Source organism: Miniopterus natalensis, chromosome 20, assembly GCF_054644295.1.
Source record: "Miniopterus natalensis isolate mMinNat1 chromosome 20, mMinNat1.hap1, whole genome shotgun sequence".
NCBI lineage: Eukaryota > Metazoa > Chordata > Mammalia > Chiroptera > Miniopteridae > Miniopterus > Miniopterus natalensis.
The window spans coordinates 26,408,075-26,426,487 of NC_142100.1; the positions used below are offsets into that span (position 1 = coordinate 26,408,075).

At 63.5% G+C, this 18,413-nt stretch overlaps 1 protein-coding gene across 1 annotated transcript in view; it reads right to left on the reverse strand.

The window, feature by feature from the left end:
• NCOR2 (nuclear receptor corepressor 2) overlaps positions 1-18,413 on the reverse strand; it is a 114,569-nt gene that overhangs the window by 41,385 nt on the left and 54,771 nt on the right. Inside the window, exons 15-18 of the mRNA XM_087828348.1 lie at positions 16,756-16,862; positions 15,166-15,338; positions 12,938-13,000; positions 1,399-1,541 (exon numbers count right to left, since the gene is read on the reverse strand). Of these exons, the coding sequence (XP_087684474.1) occupies positions 1,399-1,541; positions 12,938-13,000; positions 15,166-15,338; positions 16,756-16,862 (486 nt within the window). The remainder of the gene's footprint in view (positions 1-1,398; positions 1,542-12,937; positions 13,001-15,165; positions 15,339-16,755; positions 16,863-18,413) is intronic.

An 18,413-nucleotide genomic window follows, 5' to 3' on the forward strand; every position in this document is an offset into this window, starting at 1 on the left:
ACCCCCCCCCACAATTCTGAGTTGGGGTATGCAGAGGCTGGCCGACACCCCACCCCTCTGCCCCTCCTGCTGCTTGGGGCTCAGCACCCTCTCTGATCTAAGGGATTTCAGCAAGTGTCAGGACAGGTACCCAGTGCCCTCACTCTCACGGAGTCTTCCTCCTTCCCCGTGGAAATCAGAGTCCTGGAAAATCTGGGGAAAAGCACAGCTCTTGGTGTGCAGGGCGTGCTGCCCAGAGCTTGAGGAGCACCAGGACCCATCATCCCAGGGCCCCCACCTGACCAGCAGGTGGGCCATGAAGGAGGCATGGCCTAACTGGGTGTGGCGGGGAATGGGGCGCAGGCAGGGGGCTGGCCTGACTGCAGGGGCACGGCCAGTGTCCCCCAGAACACACGGGGCTGGGAAGGGGTGCCCTTAACTTCTGCACAGCGCTCAAAGAATTCGAACGGCGCGATTGTGCCCTGCCCACCATGGGCGGCGCCACTGCAGCAGCCTGCTCGCCCTCTCTGGGCCTCAGCGGGCGGCGCTGGCTCTTGGACAGGACGCGCGAACTTTAAATGGCAACAGGTGGGCCGATGGGGGGGGGCCGGGGGGGGAGCTGTGTACCCTCCCTATGCAGCCCGCCGGTTAAGAGCATGGGTCTTTGGGTTCAAACCCAAGCAGCTGCTGCAGAGCCTCGCTGAGCCCGTTTCCCCATATCTGCAATGGTGACTGCCCAAGGGGGGGAGGGGAGATGGGGAGACGGAGAGAAAGAGCCAGAGCCAGAGAGAAAGAGACAGAGAGACAGACAGACAGACAGATGGGAGAGAGACGCAGAGAAAGCAGAGGCTGCCCCAAATGGCCCTCATTTCCAGTAACAGCTGTGGAGGAAGTAGTCCCTCCGGAGACCATTTATTCGCTGAGAGAGGTGGGCCCGCCCCTTCTGTGCTCCTCGGGGAGGGAAAGGACTCGGCCTCCCCCGAGGCCCACAGAGGCCAGGGCTTGGTCGGCTGCTCCCTGACCTGTCCTTCCCTCCCCAAGGCAGTCCTAAGACTGTGAAGTCAAATGGGGTGGGGGAGACGGTCACTCGGGGTTCATCTGCTTCTGGGTCTTCATTCCAATGCGCTGACAACCACAAACCCCGGGTGAGTCAGCGGCCTCAGCCCCAGCCGGCTCACCAGGCCCCCAGGGGTGTCTGAGAGGGGTGCTGGGGTGGAGGAGGGGCGGCCTGGCATACAGTGGGCATGCCTGCCTGTCCCCATACCCAGGAGGGATGTTTATGGCACAGAGCAACCCTGCAGTGTCCTGTGGGTATCACCGGGCATGAACTGAGAGAGGCTCCCAGTTGCAGCCTCCACAAGGCCCCCGGTCTGGCTGGGACCCTCAGGAGGCAGGCAGTGGGGAGTTCGGGGGGCTCACCATCTTCAGCTTGTGCTGCTGCAGGATCTCATCGAGGTTCTGCCTCTTCTTGTAGTTGAAATAGAAGTTCTTACACTGAGACACCGTCTTGGAGCCCACCATCCGGGCGATAGCCGACCAGTTCCGGCCGTGCTCCAGGAGACCTGGGGGAGAGGGCGGCAGGTGAGGGGCTGTGACCATGGCCTGGGAGGCAGACGGAGCCCCGGGCAAACAGCAGCCCCCACACCAGGCCTGAGGCTCCCTGCTTGGGTCTCAGGCCCTGAAACAAGCAATGGGGGCACCAGAGAGAGTGAGGGCAGGGGGTCTGGCCTCCATAGGCTGCATGGAGAGGCCTGGGGGCTGAGGGCTGAGGCCTGGGGTGCAGACCCCGCCCAGGCCCCCACCTCCCCGCTGTCCTGACCCAGAGCTGACACGCACTTGCAGCTGCAGATGTGGCCTCAGGAGACCGGGCTGTTTTCCGGCTGCACCGGGCTGGGGAAGGAAGGAACGGCTGGGGGGGGGGGGCCGACAATGAGGTCCAGGTGGGGATGAGCCGGGGCAAGGAGCCTCTGCACCTAGGTTCTCTGGGGCACCCCAGGGCTCTAAGGCCCCCGTGGACACCTCAAGGCCCACTGCCCTGGATGTGTACACACTGGATAGTCCAGGGGCTGGGAGTGGACTTGTCCCCAAATCACAGCCCCCCTCTCTCGGTGAGCTCACAGCTTCATCGTCTCCTGATGTGGGGAGAAGCCCCCAGAAATTGGAAAACCTCACATCAAACCGACTGCAGTCCAAGAAAGTTTCCTCAATCCTCACAAACTCAGGCCAGAGCTATTACCCCCACCCCCACTTCTATTTCCAATGCCCTAAACCAGCTCAGGAAAAACACCCCCCCCACGGCCCCGGATCCAAGGCGGTGCCCCGGGAGCCCGGCCCTGGGTGGCAGCCCATCTGCCCGCAGAGCTCCGGAACACACGGGCTGGCAGACACACGGCCGGGCTGCGGCCTCTCCGTTTACACCTGGTCTCCGGGCAGCAGCACGCCTGCAGCAGCCCAGCCCGCCGCCCACTTCCCCGGACGGCACAGCAGGGGCGGGAGGAGGGCTCCAGCCCTCCGGGGGCTGAGGGCAGGACCGGCCGGAGGGCTGCAGGCATGAAGCCTGAGTCACGTTGCTGGGAACGAACTCGGTGGCCTCGGGTTCCCAGAGCTACACTCGCAACGACTAACGAGAGGTTTCCCATTTTCCCTGAATCAAACCACGCTGCAGACAGGGAGGGCCACACCGGGAATCCTGCAGGGTGCGGGAGCCGGGGGCTGGCAGTCTGTGTTGGATTTTGTCTTCCATCCGTCCACCCACCCTTCCATCCGTCCTTCCATCCACTCAAACACGTGCTACTGGCTTGCTACATACAAGGTTCTAATAAAAATAAAACAGCAGCAAACCAACATGAAGAAACCACCGTGCTGCGTGGCCAAGGGACCTGGGGCTTGCACAGCCCTTGAAAGCCTTGGTTCCCTCGCATCCCTCCTGGCTTCCCTTCCCCAGGATGGGGGAAACCAAGACTCGGGGGCCACAGCAACTCACAAGCTCATGGGACAGGCCCAGGGGTCGCACGGGCACGGGGACCCGGGTTTCTGCCCCCCCTCGCCGCGGGACCCAGCGGGTGGGGGTGGTGCTGGACTGACAGGCCACCTGCTCCCCTGCGGAGGCCACAGGGCCACGTGGCTCCACGGCGGCTCAGGGTTCCTCAAGGACAGGAGGAGGGGAAGGGAGGGCGTGGGATCAAGTGCGAGCCGGCCCCCTGACCTTTCCCTCTGCCCGCGCCAGCAGCAGCTGCCACTTCCACAGAACCTGGCGGAGGGCGACCGGGACGCGCGTTTATTTATATTTCCCCAGCCGGGGCCAAGAGAGCCCAGGCAAACACGTCGGGCCGGAACCCTGGGCGGGAGGGGTGGGTCTCCCATCTGGGCCTCCTGGGGTGGGGTGGGGTGGTGAGCACCCAGAGGGTGGCTGGACCCTGGGGAGGCTGGCATTTCTGAGCTGGGCAAATAAATAAGGAGGTGGCCGGGAGTCCAGCTGGGGATTGGGGGGGGGTGTCCCCCAGGCCTTCCTGAAACAAGAGCTCAGGAAAAGCACCGGAAGGAGTTGTCCAGAAGCCCTGGCCAGAGCGTCCTGTGTGGTCTCGGCCACCCCACTGTGTGTGGGCCTCAGTTTCCCTAACTGCCCTACACAGGGCCGGGGTGCAGGAGAAAAGCTCAGGCTCCTCTCTGATTCCTGCTTTTCAAACGCCACTGCAGGCACCAGGCACGGGGGCGCTTTAGACCCCACCCTGCCCTGGAGACCACCCGGACGAGACCCAGCCGAAGCCCCCCCACAACACTCCACCTGGAGGACACCTCGAGCACGCGCCCACCAAGACCCCGAGGCCGCCCTCAAGGCCTCCCTTCAGACCCAGGTCCTGCCCTCTCCCCGAGGGCCCCAGCCTGACGCCACAAGGGCAGGGGAGGGGAGTCAGCAAAAGGTGGAGGTGGGACCCCACAGACACAGAGCCGCCGAGTCCCGGACCCTGGGCTGCCACAGCCCCGTGTCCCTGTCACCGTGGCCCAAAGCCCCCCACCCCCAGGGCCACTCACTCACATCCTCTCATCTGCGTCTCCCCCTCGGCCAAGTTTTCCGGAAACATAAGGCTTGGAGGGTGCTCCAGGGAGAGGAGCTGGGAGCAGCGGGTTGGGAGGCGGGAGGCTGGGCGGCCGCGGTGCCGGCTCTGGCGTCTGCTGGCAGCTCAGCTCAGCCTCACATCCTTCTTCTCCAACAGCGCCAGGGAGGGGGGAGGAGGGAGGCGGGGGGCGGGGGGCGGGGGGAGGAGGGAAGGGAGGGGGAGGAGCGAGGGTTGGAGGGGGAGGGAGGGGGAGGGACCAGGGTTGGCGCTGAAGGGTGGGGAAGCAGGTCTGGCACTGCCACCCGACTCGGTCTCCCTCTGCCCCCCACAGCTGCGGGCGAGTGAGGTGCCCTTCGCCGCTGAGGGCAGCCAGCGAGCGAGAAGTTGTCAGTGGTGTGCTCAGTGGCCCGTGCCAGGCGTCACCAGGGCTCAGTGTCCTGCAGCTCCTCTGGGCACCGAAGTGCCCCAAACGGTGCTCAGCAAGGAGCACTGGCCTGGAGCCCCCAGGACCCCCCCCGCTGCTCCCACCGTGCCAAGTCCACCGGCCGCGGTGCCCCAGCAGCCTCACCAGGCGGCCGTCTTCCTGCTGCCTGACCCAGCGAGACGCCTCGGGGCTGAATGTGACCTCCAGACCCAGACGGAGGTCTGGGAGCCGCAGGGCGGGGGAGCGCGAGCGAGCGTGGCAGGAGCCCAGGTTCAGAGGGGGCGGGCGGCCTGGCACCGGCTCCCCTCCCTCTTCCCATCCAGGCGGTGGCGCGTCAGCAGCGGTAAGAACAGATGAGCGCTCAGAAAAACAGCCTCTCCGCCCCGCAGGCAGACGGAGCAAACAGCGCCTTCCGCCGCCGTTCCCGCGTCAGATCCACCTGCAGTCTGCCCGCCTCCCCCGCCCCGTGGGGACTCGGGGGTCTGGAGGGTGGAAGGGGGTGGGCAGAGCTGGTTCAGCCGCTGTGGGGGATAGTTTAGGTTCTGAGGAGACTACAGAGCAAAGAGACTTCCACCCACCTAGGGCGGGGGCAGGTTCGGAGTCCCCAAAGGGCTCTCTGCTGCCCTCGGACCCAGGCTCCTTTCCCCCTTTCCAGGACACCCCTGACAAGCACCTCAGCCGGCTCCCTATGGACACCTGCCACGGATGCCCCAAAGCTCCCGGGAGGTTGAAAGTTAACTGAGTTGAACTTTGGAGCTAGATCCAGGTCATGACCGATTTTTTCCAGCTCTGGGGTCACTGACCTGCTGGTCCCTTTAGCCCTGGGACTTTTCCATCCTGCCCATGGAAACCCGAAAGCAACAGGCCACAGGTCTCCCAAATGCCCTATTTCTGGCCTGGCGCCCCCAGCCCTTGCCTGGGGGCACCGTGCCAAGGGAGGGCAGCCGATCCCAACCGTGTCAGGGATCTAGGACTTCCCTTCTCCACCGGGAGCTCCCGGCAGAGCTACGAATGCCAATCCACTTGTGTCACTCCTCTGCTTCAAGTCTTCCGATGACGACGCCCCAAAGCTCTCGAATAAAATCCAAGGCTTCCTCGAGGAGCCGGCCCTGCCCACCTGCCGGGCCAGCTTCCTACCTTCCCCTTCGCTCACTCCAGCCACTGGGACCTTCAAGCCCAGCCCTGGGATGTGCCCCAGGACACCTGCACTCGCTGTTCTGCCGACATAGCTTTTGCACAGATCCATCTCTGTTCTCTTTTCCCGCTCTGGGCTCAAGGGACACCTCCTCTGAGCCGCCTTCCTTAACCACCTTCTCCAAAGCTGTTCTCCCAGCCACTCCGCTGTCTTGGGGTTTTGTCATCTCTGGGGCGGTTATTACTCCCTGAGCTGCTTGGCTCCACTGCTAACTGACTGCACCTGCCACTGCCAGGCTTGCAAGAGGTGCTGCTCAGCCAATGGACAAAGCTGCAGACACTCCGAGCGCCTGCATTTGGGTCTGGGGCTGGCTGGGCATCCCACAGGTGCCTCTACTCCCTCTGTGGGTTCCTGAGAAGCGGTGGCCCAGAGAGGAAGGGCCTGAGCGTATCTCCCTCTAGGACGTCCTGGACGGGGGACCGTCCCAGGAGAGGCTGGAGGAAGCACCCACCTCTCCCCAGGAGCACACCCACACACCCTGCACCGGTGCCCAGAGGTGCCCAGCCGGCTGCCAACGTCCCCTGCGGTCTGGGTTCTCCAGCCCCACTTCTAATTTCTAAGGAAGGAGTTTCGTTCCGAAGAGTCAGGGGGCAGGAACCAGGAAGTGAAATTGACCAAGACAGGAAGTCGAGGCGGGAGGTCTGAGTCACGGACCCCGGGCCTGGAGCGAGGCGGAGGAGCCGGCGGTGGCCGTCGGGTGGCCGAGAGACGGTGTCTCTCCACGTCGTGGCCTGCGGGGAGCTCACCCCGGCCGACGACTGCTCTGGCCGCCCTCGTGGGCGCTCCGTGTGCACTGTCCAGGGACCTGTGACAAACTGTCCCAGAGCCCCGTCCCTGCCAGGTCCCCGCCAAGCTACCACCCTCTCAGGGTCTCTGCCACAGGCAGCTCTCCCGGTGGGAACCTGCACGACAGCCAGCCGGCCATCCAAGTCCAGGTAAACTGGACAGGTGACCCTTCGAGCACCCATGGGCCCTACATCGCCATTCATTTGCATCCTGGGAATTTCAAGCCGTTCTCCCTGGAAACCAGTAGCCCCGTCCGTGGAGCACACGTGCTCCCCAGCCCGCTGGCCTCTCCAGCCCAGAACCTTCCTCCTCCTTCCACGTAGAGCACAGGGGCCCGTCCACACCCCTCCCACCAACCGCCACGTCCAAAAGAAACTCCAGTTTGCGAAACAGATTTTTCTGCCCAAAACACTATCAAAGGAGGGGGCCCTGAGTCAGGCCACTTCCTTATTTCAGAAACCCCAGGCTCTGGGTGGGTGTCTTTGTCTATTCAAAATACTCCATGCCCTGACCAGCTTGACTCAGTGGTTAAAGGGTCGGCCCTCGGACCAGAGGGTCTCGGGTTCGATTCCTGGCCAAGGGCACATACCTGGGTTCCCCGGCTCCGGTCGGGGTGCATGTGGGAGGCAACCAATCAATGTGTCTCTCTCACATCAATGCTCTGCCCCCACCCCCTCTCTAAAAAAGTAAATCCATGAAAAAAATATCTTCAGGTAAGGATTAACAACAACAAAAAATAATAATAGTGATAATACCCCGTGATGCCTCCCTTAGCATCAGTTTTGGCAATTACGTCTGCGAATCACAGATACGCTGCGAACCGGCTGCTCCTCCCCCGACACACAATAAAACACACTCGCAAAGATGAAAGAGGCCACCTGTGCGCCATCTCGCGGGGCGTCTACCACTCCAGGGAGACGCCGCGTGACGCCTTCCAACGCCACGTTCTCCGCAGAGCGGAGCCGAGCAAGGGACTCCCGGGCTGTGCTGGCCCAGCTCTCACTCAGCCTGTGGGCTCAGTTTCCTCATCTGCAAGGCAGAAGCCGTGCCTGTGTGCACGCGTGTGTGTGCATGTGTGTGCACACACGGGTGCAGGTGCATGTTCATACATGTGGCGCTCCCACCCCCATGGTCCCACGGGAAGAGCAGATAATTCATGCAAAGTGCCCACCAGCGAGCACCTGCCACGTGGTAACAGGCAGCCTCGTCACTGCGTAAACCCCGTCTCTCTCTCCGAGGAAGGAGGCACCTGTGTGCCCACGTGGACTTTCCTCCCGGGGGGAAGTGGGCTGACGCCTGCCTGACGTTACCTTCCAGGTGCTGATGAGGAACGAGAGAGGGGCCTGGAGCAGGCCCCTGGGTCTGGCTGTCCCCCTGACTTTTTCCATCGCAACAGCCTCTCACGTGCCAGGAGCACTCGGGTCCGGAAGCAACGGGACCAAAACCTGGCCGCTCCCTAGCAGTCTAGCTCCAGCCCAAGGGTAGCAGCAGTCTCCCAGGACACCACACTGTCCCTTCTAACTACCCTAATGCCCTATACGTCAACCCTCCTCAGTCACCCACTCTGATGCCCGCATCCAGAGTGCCCGGCACCCCCAAACCCGGCAGGTCAGCCGCCAACCCTGTGCAACACCCGGCAGGCCCCCCGCTGTGAGCCTGGGAGATGTGTCCCCACAGTGGGGGGGCTCACACTTCTACTCCCCAAGCATTAGACTCCCCATCCGTGAAAACTAACCCAACCAGTGCTCAGGAAGTGCGAAGCCACCTGTGGGTTCTCCCTCACTCCGTGAAAAGAAACATGTCCTGCAGGTGGCTGGCCTGGAGCTCCTCGGGGGAGCTGGGGTCGGCCTGGACTCCAGTCAGCCTGACAGGGCTTGCCTGGGCCACCAGGACCTGGCAGCATGGAGCCAGGCCAGGGCCTATTCCTGGTCTGGAACAGTGGGACCTAGGGGCTTCCCCACCCCCTCCCCAGCTGGCACCCTGCCCACCAGAGAAGGGGGGCTGAGGACAGGGCGGAGCTGCCCGAAATGGCTGGGTCGAGACTCTGAGCCAGGCCAGGCTGACCTTTCCCAGGGGAACCAGAGCCTCGCATCCCGGCCTGCCCCCCCTGCCTGGTGTGGCACGGGCCCAAGGCGGGCAGCCAGCTTCCTGCACATGCTCAGCCCCAGCTCGGTGAGAGCCTCAGGGCGGGCAGCCCCGACCATCACACAGGAAGGGAAGTCGTCTGCCTGCCCACCTGGGAGGCTGCCCTGTCCCCCGCCCCACGCTCTCAGCAGAACAGTCGAATGCCATCCCACAATGGGGAGGCCAGGGTCCCTCCCGACGGCCTCCCCGTTCCTTACCCGCCTCCCCCTCACTCTCTGGGTTTCAACGGCTCCTACAGCCACAATGCTCTGCCACGGGAACTTTGCACGCGCTCTTCCCTCTGCAGGATGCCCTTCCCTCCTCGCTGCCTCACTCACAGCAGCCTGGCCCGTAGGCTGACACATTCAGTCCCCACACCAGCCCCATTTCCATTCTGTAACTAGAGAGTCTGGGTTCAAATCCCAGCTCCACCACTTAACAGCTGTGTGACCTGAGGCAGCTCACACAGCCTCTCTGGGCCTCTGTTTCCTTCTCTGGAAAAAGGAACAGCACCTGCTTTGTAAGGTTGGTGGGGACAAAGCAGCTTAACACACGTAAAAGTTTTAGCAGTTCCTGCGCACCCACAGGTATCGAAATGTCCCAGGGAGCGAGTTACTTAGCACTGTTACTTCATGCTTTGGGTGCCAGCCCAAGGTGCACTCCTCAGGGCAGAGGGGAGCCCTCTCTGGCCAGGTGAGTCCCAGTGTCCTAGGACCTTCTTCAGGTGTCAGTTTATACCTGCTCAGCAGGTCGCTCACCTCCCACCCACTTCTCCAAGGTGCAGCTGAGGATCCGAGAGGTGCAGCCACCTGCTTGGGGACACACACCCAGAGGGGCAGAGCCGGGACTTGTGCCCATGAAGACAGGCTCCAAAGTGTGTGTGCCACACTGTGGTCCTGCCACTTCTGAGCACCTCCTGCACACCTATGGCTCACGCACCTTTATGACACCCCCGGGAGATGGGACCCCAGCTGCATTTCAGACACAAGGGAAAACAAGGCCGGGACAGGGATGGGCCAGGCCAGAGGCACACGGTGAGGGAGCTGGTCGTAGTTACCAAGGGTGACGGGGAACTCACTACCTCCAAGACGTTGCTGCCCTAAGCTCTTCTGTTCTCTTTCACCAAAACCCCATCAAGTGGGCTGTGCTGGGGTGAACAGTATCCCCCCCAAAAAACCTGTGGACATGACCTTATTTGGAGAAAGTGTCTTAGAGATATAAGCAAGTGAGATGAGGCCATACTAGATGGGAGGGTCCTTCTAAGAGGGAGATTTAGACAGACGCAGAGGGAAGACGGCCACGTGGAGATAGGCAGAGTCATGTCTCCAAGCCAAGGAACGCCAAGGACTGCTGGCCACGCCAGAGCTGGAGGAGGCAGGCGGGCTCCTCCCAGGGAGGCTTCGAAGGGAGCCCGGCTGGCTGACACCTTGATTTTGGACTTGCGGCCTCCACAGCTGTGAGGGAATGCATGTCAGTTTGTGCTTCGTTACAGCAGCCCCGGGAAATGAATGCAGAGGCTGACACTGATTCACACTGTACAGATGAGAAAACTGAGGCACAGCGAGGTTGACTGATCTGCCTGAGGTCAGAGACCTAAGCGATGCAGAGGCTGGGGTCTGGCTTCTCCCGGGGATGGGGACCCTGTGCAGCTCATCCCTCAGGCTGGGCTGGCGGCTGTGTCCCTGATGCTCAGGAGAGGCTCAGCAGTCCCAAGAGCCAGGGACACTGGCCGCTCATCTCCCTGGGCTCCCCGAGAGGGACCAGGGCCGGCTCCGCTCCGGGCAGCCCTGCCTGCAGGCTGTGAGGCAGTTTGATTTAAATGCTGGGAAGGATGGTGGTGCCATCTGCCTCGTGCACAGCTGGCTCTTGGGTCCTTCCCTGGGTTTCTGAGGGCTGGGCAGGAGGCACCGAATGTTCGCAGCCTCCCCACCCCTGCCCACCGTGAAGGACTCGCTGGGGCTGCCAGCACCTGCCTCCCCGCCTCCCCCGCCTCCGCCACTGCCTGGAACACACAGCCATTAGCAGCCACCCTGGGCGGTAATTGTGCGGATTGCTGTAATTCACGGCGGACGGGCCCTCTGGCGCTCGCTGCATTATCACAAATGTCACTGAGCAGCGCCTCGGCAGGGCCCTCACGCTGCCGGCTCCGTGGGCAGGACCGGGATGAGCTCACTGCCGCCGAGGACCCAACCTTGAGACGCTGGGGCACACTCCTGTCTCAGTGGTGAGTCATCCCCGGCTGTCCTCCCGGTCCCCAGATCTGCCCTTCCCAAAGGGAGGGAGAGGGCAGCCGCCAACTTGGCTCACTCCCTGTTCCCCGGCAACAGGGAGGGAGAGAGGCAGGGCCGGGGCTGCCGTGACGACAGACGACACCACAGGGAGTAAGAGGCCGTGGGAGCTCAAGCCAGAAGGCCTGGAACTTGCGTGTGGAGCCCTTACTCCCCCCACAGGTGGGTCCCAGGGCAACGCCACTGCCAACAGCGAGACCCCAGGGCCTCACGTGTGGCTAAAAACCCATGCACGATACACAGATGCTCAGAGCAGTGCTGTTCACAACCCCCACAGGTGGAAACAACTCGCAGGTCCGTCAGCCAATGAATGAGTAACGCGGGGTCCATCTACGCCGCAGGACAGGGCGCAGCCGTGAAAAGGACCGGGCGCCGACCCCTCCCCACGGCTGAACCTCGAAGGCGTGCTTCTGAGAGAAAAGCCAGACGCAGAAGGGCACCCATTGTCTGATTCCACCCACGTGAAGGCCCAGAAAGGCAGGTCCCGGGGGACACAAAGCAGACAGGCAGGTGTGAGGCCGGCAGGGCTGGGGGGCGACTGCTGACGGGGCAGCACCTCCATCGGGGGACCGAGTGCCGGAGCCGGCAGTGGGGCTCGCTGCACCACACCGAAGGACTTTCAAGCCACTCAACGGCACACGGCAAACAGTAAATTTAACGTGCGTTTTACCAAAATTAAAGGGAGAGAAAACACACACAGCCACATTTGCACCCACAGTGAAATCCACGGAAACCACCTAAGTGGACGCAGAGGAGAGACCAACAGCATGGCCCCTCGGGGCGGCCGAAAGCACCCCTGTGCCGTGAGGTAGCGAGACCCACGGCCCCCGTGAGCCCCTCAAGCAGCCGACGGGAGGTTCCGAACCTGCGGGAGGAGGCAGGTGGCTCGTCCCCTGAATCCGGATGATGCTGAGGGTCCAGGACTCGCCTCCCCGGAGGGCGGAGGCTGGAGGAAGCAGCCCGAGGGTGCGGCTGCCCAGACAGGAGCCCTGAATGGGGGTCTGCTCAGTGTCTGAAACACCCAGGCCCCTGGGCGCAGTCCCCGGGGTGGGGGGTGGGCACGGGGCGGGCAGGCAGCCCGGGGGCCAGGTCTCAGCCTCCAGGCCCAGCTACGCCCACACGCGCCTGCCCCCAGAGCCTGCCCGGGTCCTTCGCGAGAAAGGCTGTCTGTTCCCTGGTGAGTCACAGCCCAGGAGGTCTGGGCACAAAGGAGCCACATGTCGGCAGCGGGGCCTCGGGGACAAGGGCAGGGAGCGCTCGCTCCCGCCCCTCCAAGCACGAGCTCCCCACGCTCCAGCTCCAGGGCCCGGGCAGTGCTCAGCCTCTGCCCGCCTCCTGGGCAGTAAAACAAGGACGGGAACAAGCCCCCGGGCTGGGGCCAAGGTAACAGAGTGGCGGCGTCAGCCTTCCTATCGGCGCTGACCTGGCAGCCCCTTGCTGGGCACGGGGGCTGGAGGGCCGGCGGGAGGCTCTCCAGGGACGGGGGCGAAACTCCGACACGGCCCAACAGCGAGGGCCCGCCTCCGTTCCTCACAGCCAGCCGGGGCACCCTTCCCACTTCACGGTGGGGGAACGGAAGCCCAAGGACAGGTCGCTAAGCCAGGAGGCGGAGGACCCAGCTCTTCTGGCTCAAATGAACGTGCTGAGGGAGGAGGCGGGGTCGGCACCCCAGCACCCAGCACCCAGGTGCTGGCCACCTGCAGCCCTGCGGAGACAGCTTGACCTTATGACCCCACCGTGGTCCTGCACCTCCGCCGAGGCGCCTGGGTGCACCGCCGCCGCTGTCTACAGGGTCACGGTGGGCTGGCGCTACGGGAGCCCTCCACCAACCACACGTCACACGGCGCCCTGGGGACGCACCGTGGAGCCTGAAAAGCGACCACACAGACCCACGCTCTGGAGGGCAGAACTGAGGCTCCGAGGGGAAGCGACGACCTGAGAACGTCCGAGCAGCAGAGCCTGCCCCCAGGACCTCCAGACCATACCACGGCCCCCCGATCCGGGCCCTGAGTCAATGTCCCCCCCACCTCACGGCCTCAGGACCGGATGCGAGCAGGGCAGTCGGGGCCGCCGATGCTCTCACCTTTCTTGGCCGTCTCCATCTCCTCCTCGGTCCAGCGGGAGCTCTCGTTCATCTCCATGGAGGCTGCAAAGGGGACACGGCATGTTGGCGCCACTAGGAAGGGACGCCTTCTCCGTCCCGGGCCTACGGGCACTGTGCTGGGCTGTCCTGGCACCCAGCCCAGCCTCCATGCACCCCGCTGGGCTACAAGGGGTACAATCACCCCATTTTATAGACAGAGAAACTGAGGCAGCCCAGGGCCTGGACCAACACAGCTACCTTATGCACTTGGTGGGACGGAGGTGGCCCACCCGGGAGCACAGTGGCTTTGTGAGGATGGGGATCGGGGGGAAACAGGGACGAGAAGCTCAGGCTTCAGGAAGGCGGGGAGCTCATCTGAGCAGGGGCTCATTGGAGGCTGGGTAATTCTCTGCCAGGGGGCTGTTCTGGGCCCTGCAGGGGGGTAGCAGCATCCCTGGCCGCCACCCACTAGATAGATGGCAGAGGCCCCCACTCCAACCATCACCGCCCAAAATGTTTCAGACACGGCCAGTGTGGCTCAGTTGTTGGAGCGTCGGCCCGCACACTGCAGGGTCACAGGCTCAATTCTCGGTCAAGGGCACGTACCTGGGTGGCAGGTTCAATCCCTGGCCCTGGTTGGGGCGAGTACGAGAGGCAATCAATCAATGTCTCTCTCTCACATAGATGTCTGTCTGTCTCTCCCCCAACCCTCACCCGTCCTTCCACTCTCTCTAAAAGTCAATGGGAAAATATCCTTGAGTGAAGATTAACACACAAAAAAATACTTCCAGACGTAGCCCATTGTCCTCTGGGGTAAGACGCCCTGACTGAGATCCTGCCCTGCAGGGCGATTGTTCCCCTCGCCCCCGACTCGTTGGTACAGAGGTTTCCTGTGTTTCTCAGACGGGATATGGCTGGCCCTGGAGGGAGCAGGGCTGGCCAGGTCTCTGCTGAGGCCTGGGGTGAGCCTCTCCTCTGAGTTCCCCGGCACGTGAGCCGGGTCCTCCCCTGCAAGTCTCTTACTTAAGACCCCGGGGAGGAGGGTGGGCATGGGGGACGTCAGCTCCATGGACTCAGCACCCAGAACAGGGCCGGGCACAGAACGTGTGCCTGACAAAGGCTGGCTGATCAGGGAGGAAAAGCCTGGCAGGAGGGGACTATAAGCAGCAGCTCAGGAGCGAGAAGGCCCTACCCTCATGGGCAGCCTCCCCTTTCCCAGCTGCCAGGGCCAACTTCCCCCTTCCTTCCCTCGGGGGCCCCGGGGGAGGCTGTGAAGTCTGAGACTGGGTGCAGGCCCAATATCGGCCTGGGGTCCCGAAGAACTTCCCCAGAAGTCAGGCACACCAGTCTACTCCTGAACGGACGCCTTTTGTCCTGGGCCGCTTCGCACGCCATCACCAAGGGGTGGCTGGCCAAAGACTGAAGGAGCTGCACGAGACTTGTGGTCAGCTGGGCTGGGTTTGCGTCCCAACAAACTCCATGACTCTACATAAGCAACATCCCTTCTCTAAGCCTCAAACGGCTCACCTGTGAAATGGGTACAAATCACCTCCCACGGGAAGAAGGGACAGGCGCCTGGAACAGACCCTTGCTGTGGGGGGGAGGGGTATCTGTGACAAAGGAAACATCAACTCCCACCCTGGGAAGGCATCTTGGTGGCTGGGACCTCAGCCCCAGCACGCGGGGCAGAGGTGGGGGCTCCCCACAGAGGCAGGAGGGTGGACCCCAAAGAGCAAACTGGTGCAGACGACAGGCACGCGCGGGCTGCCCCCCTGTGGCTGAACGTGGGAACTGCTACTCAACCCTCCAGCGCACAGCGCTGAGTGCTCCAGGAACCCAGGCGCCCGCGGGTCAGGGCGGGGTGGGCAGTTAGCGCTCAGGTCCTTCTAAAAGGAGGTGGTGGCTACTCTGCGCCAGCAGCTGCTACCTGACAGAAACGGAGGCCACGTGCAGCCTGACCTGATTTAACAGCAAAACCAAAGCTGGCGATCTGGACTTGTTTTTATGGGAACTCTCTCCACCCTGGGATCACTGCTGCTGAGGGCCCCGGAGCATGGTCCATGCCCTAAGCACTTCTGTAGGCCCCTGCCACACACAGAGTCAAGGTTACAGGCAACCGCTGTGCACAGAGAGGTTAAGGAACCTGCCCCGGGTCACACAGCGGGTTCAGCTAAAGCTGGGACGCGTTGACCGGCCGTGCTCCAGCTCCCCGCCCGGCCCGGACTCACCCAGCTCGGCGCTCTGCTGTGGAGTGACGGCCTCCTCGCTGTTGGCCTCGTTGGCCATGGAGCGGGTGATGCGACCCTTGCGTCTCCCCTGGCTGTTAGCCGTTTTTCGGCCCTTGGAGGCCACGGCCTCCTTCTCGTCGTTGTCCTCCCCAGAGGTGTCGTCCGTCTTCTCCCTGGAGGCCAGAGGGGGGCGGGACCGAGTCACCCGGCGGCCGGGGCAAGGGACCTGCGTTTCTTGTGAATCCCCACCTGAGGATATTTTTGCCACTGATTTTTAGAGCAGGTGGAAGGGAGGGAGGGAGGGCGATGTGAGGGAGACACATCGACTGGTTGCCTCCCACATGCACCCCAAACGGGGCCGGGAATCTAACCTGCAACCCAGATATGTGCCCTTGACAGGGAACCAAACCCAAGACCCTTTGGTGCTGGGGCCGATGCTCTAACCACTGAGCACACCGGCCAGGTCGAGACCTGTTTCTTTAGCTGGTTGAGCGCAGCGGGCAGCCCCCTGCCAGGCCTCCTTACCCGACGGGGGCGCGCGGTGGGCAGCTGTCTGCAACGCCACCTTATCGAAAGGGCGGTGTGAGCTCGCAGCTCTCAACCGCTTTCCTCTCCGAACGAGGAACCGGCCCCCAGTGTACCCGGATGGCTGCTCCATCCCCTCGCTAGAGCGCGGGCTGGCTGCTACGTGCACGGCCGTCTCACAGCCCAGAGGGGAGCTCTCCGCTGTCCGCAAGGGGCACAGAGCCATGGGGCTCCGCGGAGATGTTCCCAGCGGGCTCTGGGAGCGGCACTAACAGGCCGGTGCGCCCCTCGGAGAAGCAAGGGGCCAGTCTCCTGCAGGTCTCACGAAGGTGGGGCCAGGGGCCTGGGGGTGCATGTGGCCTCCATACCCAGAGCGAGGCCTTTCTCAGAAGCCGCCTCAGGGGGGTTTACTGGGGTTACCATCTCTGCCTCCCAGTCTCCTCCCTGGAGGTCTTGGGGGGGGGGGGGGAGCCAGATGTTCTCTGAAACCGCCTTCCTGAGCCCGTTCCAGGTACCTGGCACCAGGCAGTGCTGGTCCCCCTCCCACCCCCTTTCTGTGCGTGACTCTCCAGCTGGCTGTGCTCCCTCCGCCCCTGGCAGGCCCACGGGAAGCTGCGGGGCTCAAGGCGAGGCTGTGCCTTGATCTGCAAGGACTCACGCTGACAGAGGTAATTCTAGAGGTGAGGGCTGCCCACCTAGTCCTTCCCAGCTCCTCGGAGCGCCCTCCCCTCCCGCGTCTCCTGAGACGAGCCCCACCAGGGGGAGGAGAGGAGGGGGCAGAGTTCCAAAGTCATTGCCTGGATTTATTAGCTCAGGAGTGGCGCTCAAATGAGCTATCAGTCTGCAAGGTCTCCGGAGAGTTTGAGAAAGAAAGAGCAGGCGGAGGGGGGCGGGGGAGGGGAGGGGGGAGGGGGGAGGGGAGGGGGGAGGGGGAGGAGAGGAGCCGGCTTCCGGAAGGGGGGCCGTGAGGGACGGAGCCCAGGCGCCTCTCTCCCCTCTCCCCCGCAGGCGCCCCGCAGACGTGGGCGCCCAGTCCTGGCCCCCGCCCGCCCGCCCGGGCCTTACTTGGTCAGCTCCTCCCGGTCGTCCTCGGGCCTCTCCTCCTCCCTCTCGGGCTCCTTCTCCTCCTTCTCATCCTGGCTGCTCCGGGGCATCTGCTGCTGCTGCTGCTGCTGCCAGCACAGGAGGGGGACAGTGAGGCAGGTGAGCCTGCACCGGGGCTGGGCAGGCCAGGGGAGGGAGAGGGTGGGCAGAGGATACTGGGGGGCAGGAATGTGGGGAGGCGGGGGGGGGTTCATAGAACTCAGGGACCCCCAGGCCACAGCCCACAGGGCCAGGGGACAGGAGCCATGGGCGAGGTGTAGAAAGCGCCGCCTCCTCCACTTGGTGGCTCTGTGACCCTCAATGAAGATCTTAACCCCTCTGTGCGCGGATTCCTCCCCCTTGAAAGCAGGGGTGTTCCGGGAGCCTCCACGTGCGCCAGGAGGCGGGAGGCTGAAGCGTGAGAACCCCACAGCGCTGGCGTCTGGCACAGGTATTTCTGGGAAGCACAGCCCTCGAACGCCAGCGGGAGGTGCCCCGCTCTGCCTCGGGCAAGAGCAGAGCGAGCATCGGGGAACCTGGGGTACACCCCTGACCCCAGCCCTGTCCATCACGGGCACAGCTCAGGCGCTTCTCCCAGCCTCAGTCTCCACGTTCCCGGCCCGTGGAACATGGCTGTGTCTATGAGGCCACCCTGCTGCCACGGGGCCCTAGGAGGGGCGGGCGCTCTCCCCGTTTTACAGGGAGATCAAAGACGCTCACAGGCAAACCAGCCTCCTCTGAGGGCCTCTTTCTTTCATCTCCTCCCAAGCAGGCCAGGCAGGTGAGGTGGACACCGGGCAGGGCCAGCCTGCCCACCACTCTGGGCCTCAGAAGACGGGAGAGGAAGCGGGAGCCTCCACCGGCTCCTTCCCGCGCCACCGCCCGACTTCCTTTCTGTCCTGCCTGATTTCTTTCAAAGCTCAGGGGTTCTCTGGGCCACCCCAAAGCCCTCCCTGCGGGCAGCGGCCAAACTGAACCATCTGGCCATCCTGCTGAACCAAGTGGAAACAAACCCACTACTTGGTGCGTACTAGGGACGCAGTCACACCGATTTTCAAACCACAGGGGAAGAGACCTCAGCAAATGGACAAGATGGGAAGAGGGCTTCCTTCCCCCCCATCTTTCCTCTGTACCAGGAACACATTCCCGCCAACATACAAAGCTACCTCGGCTGGCAAAACCCCCCACCCCCAGCCCAGCCCAGCCCCTCTGCGTAGTTTGGCTGAGATGGCTCGGCTGACTGAGGAGGGCTCCCTGGCCACGTGGGCCACCTGGCATGGTTGCCACACACTGGCCGGCTTTGGCACACCTAGGAACCCAACACCCAGGACGGGGGCCAGGCAGGGTGGGGGCTTTCCAACCCCAGGGAGCTTGGCATCTCCTGAGGCCACCCTGGGCTGAGCTGTGCCAAGAACCACCCCCCACCCCCACCCCCGTGGCTGCAGCTTCACTCGGGAGCATCTCCTGCTGTCCCTCCTGGAGCCCCTGTCATTGTCCTTTGGGTCTAGGCTGGTGGGGTCTCCAGGCGCCTAGGGGTCTCATTCTTGCAGGCCTCTGTCTACCTCCGACACAGCCAGCAGATGGGGCTCCCACCGAGGCCCCGGCAGCAGCTGGCCCAGCCTCAGCCTCCCAGCCCGTGC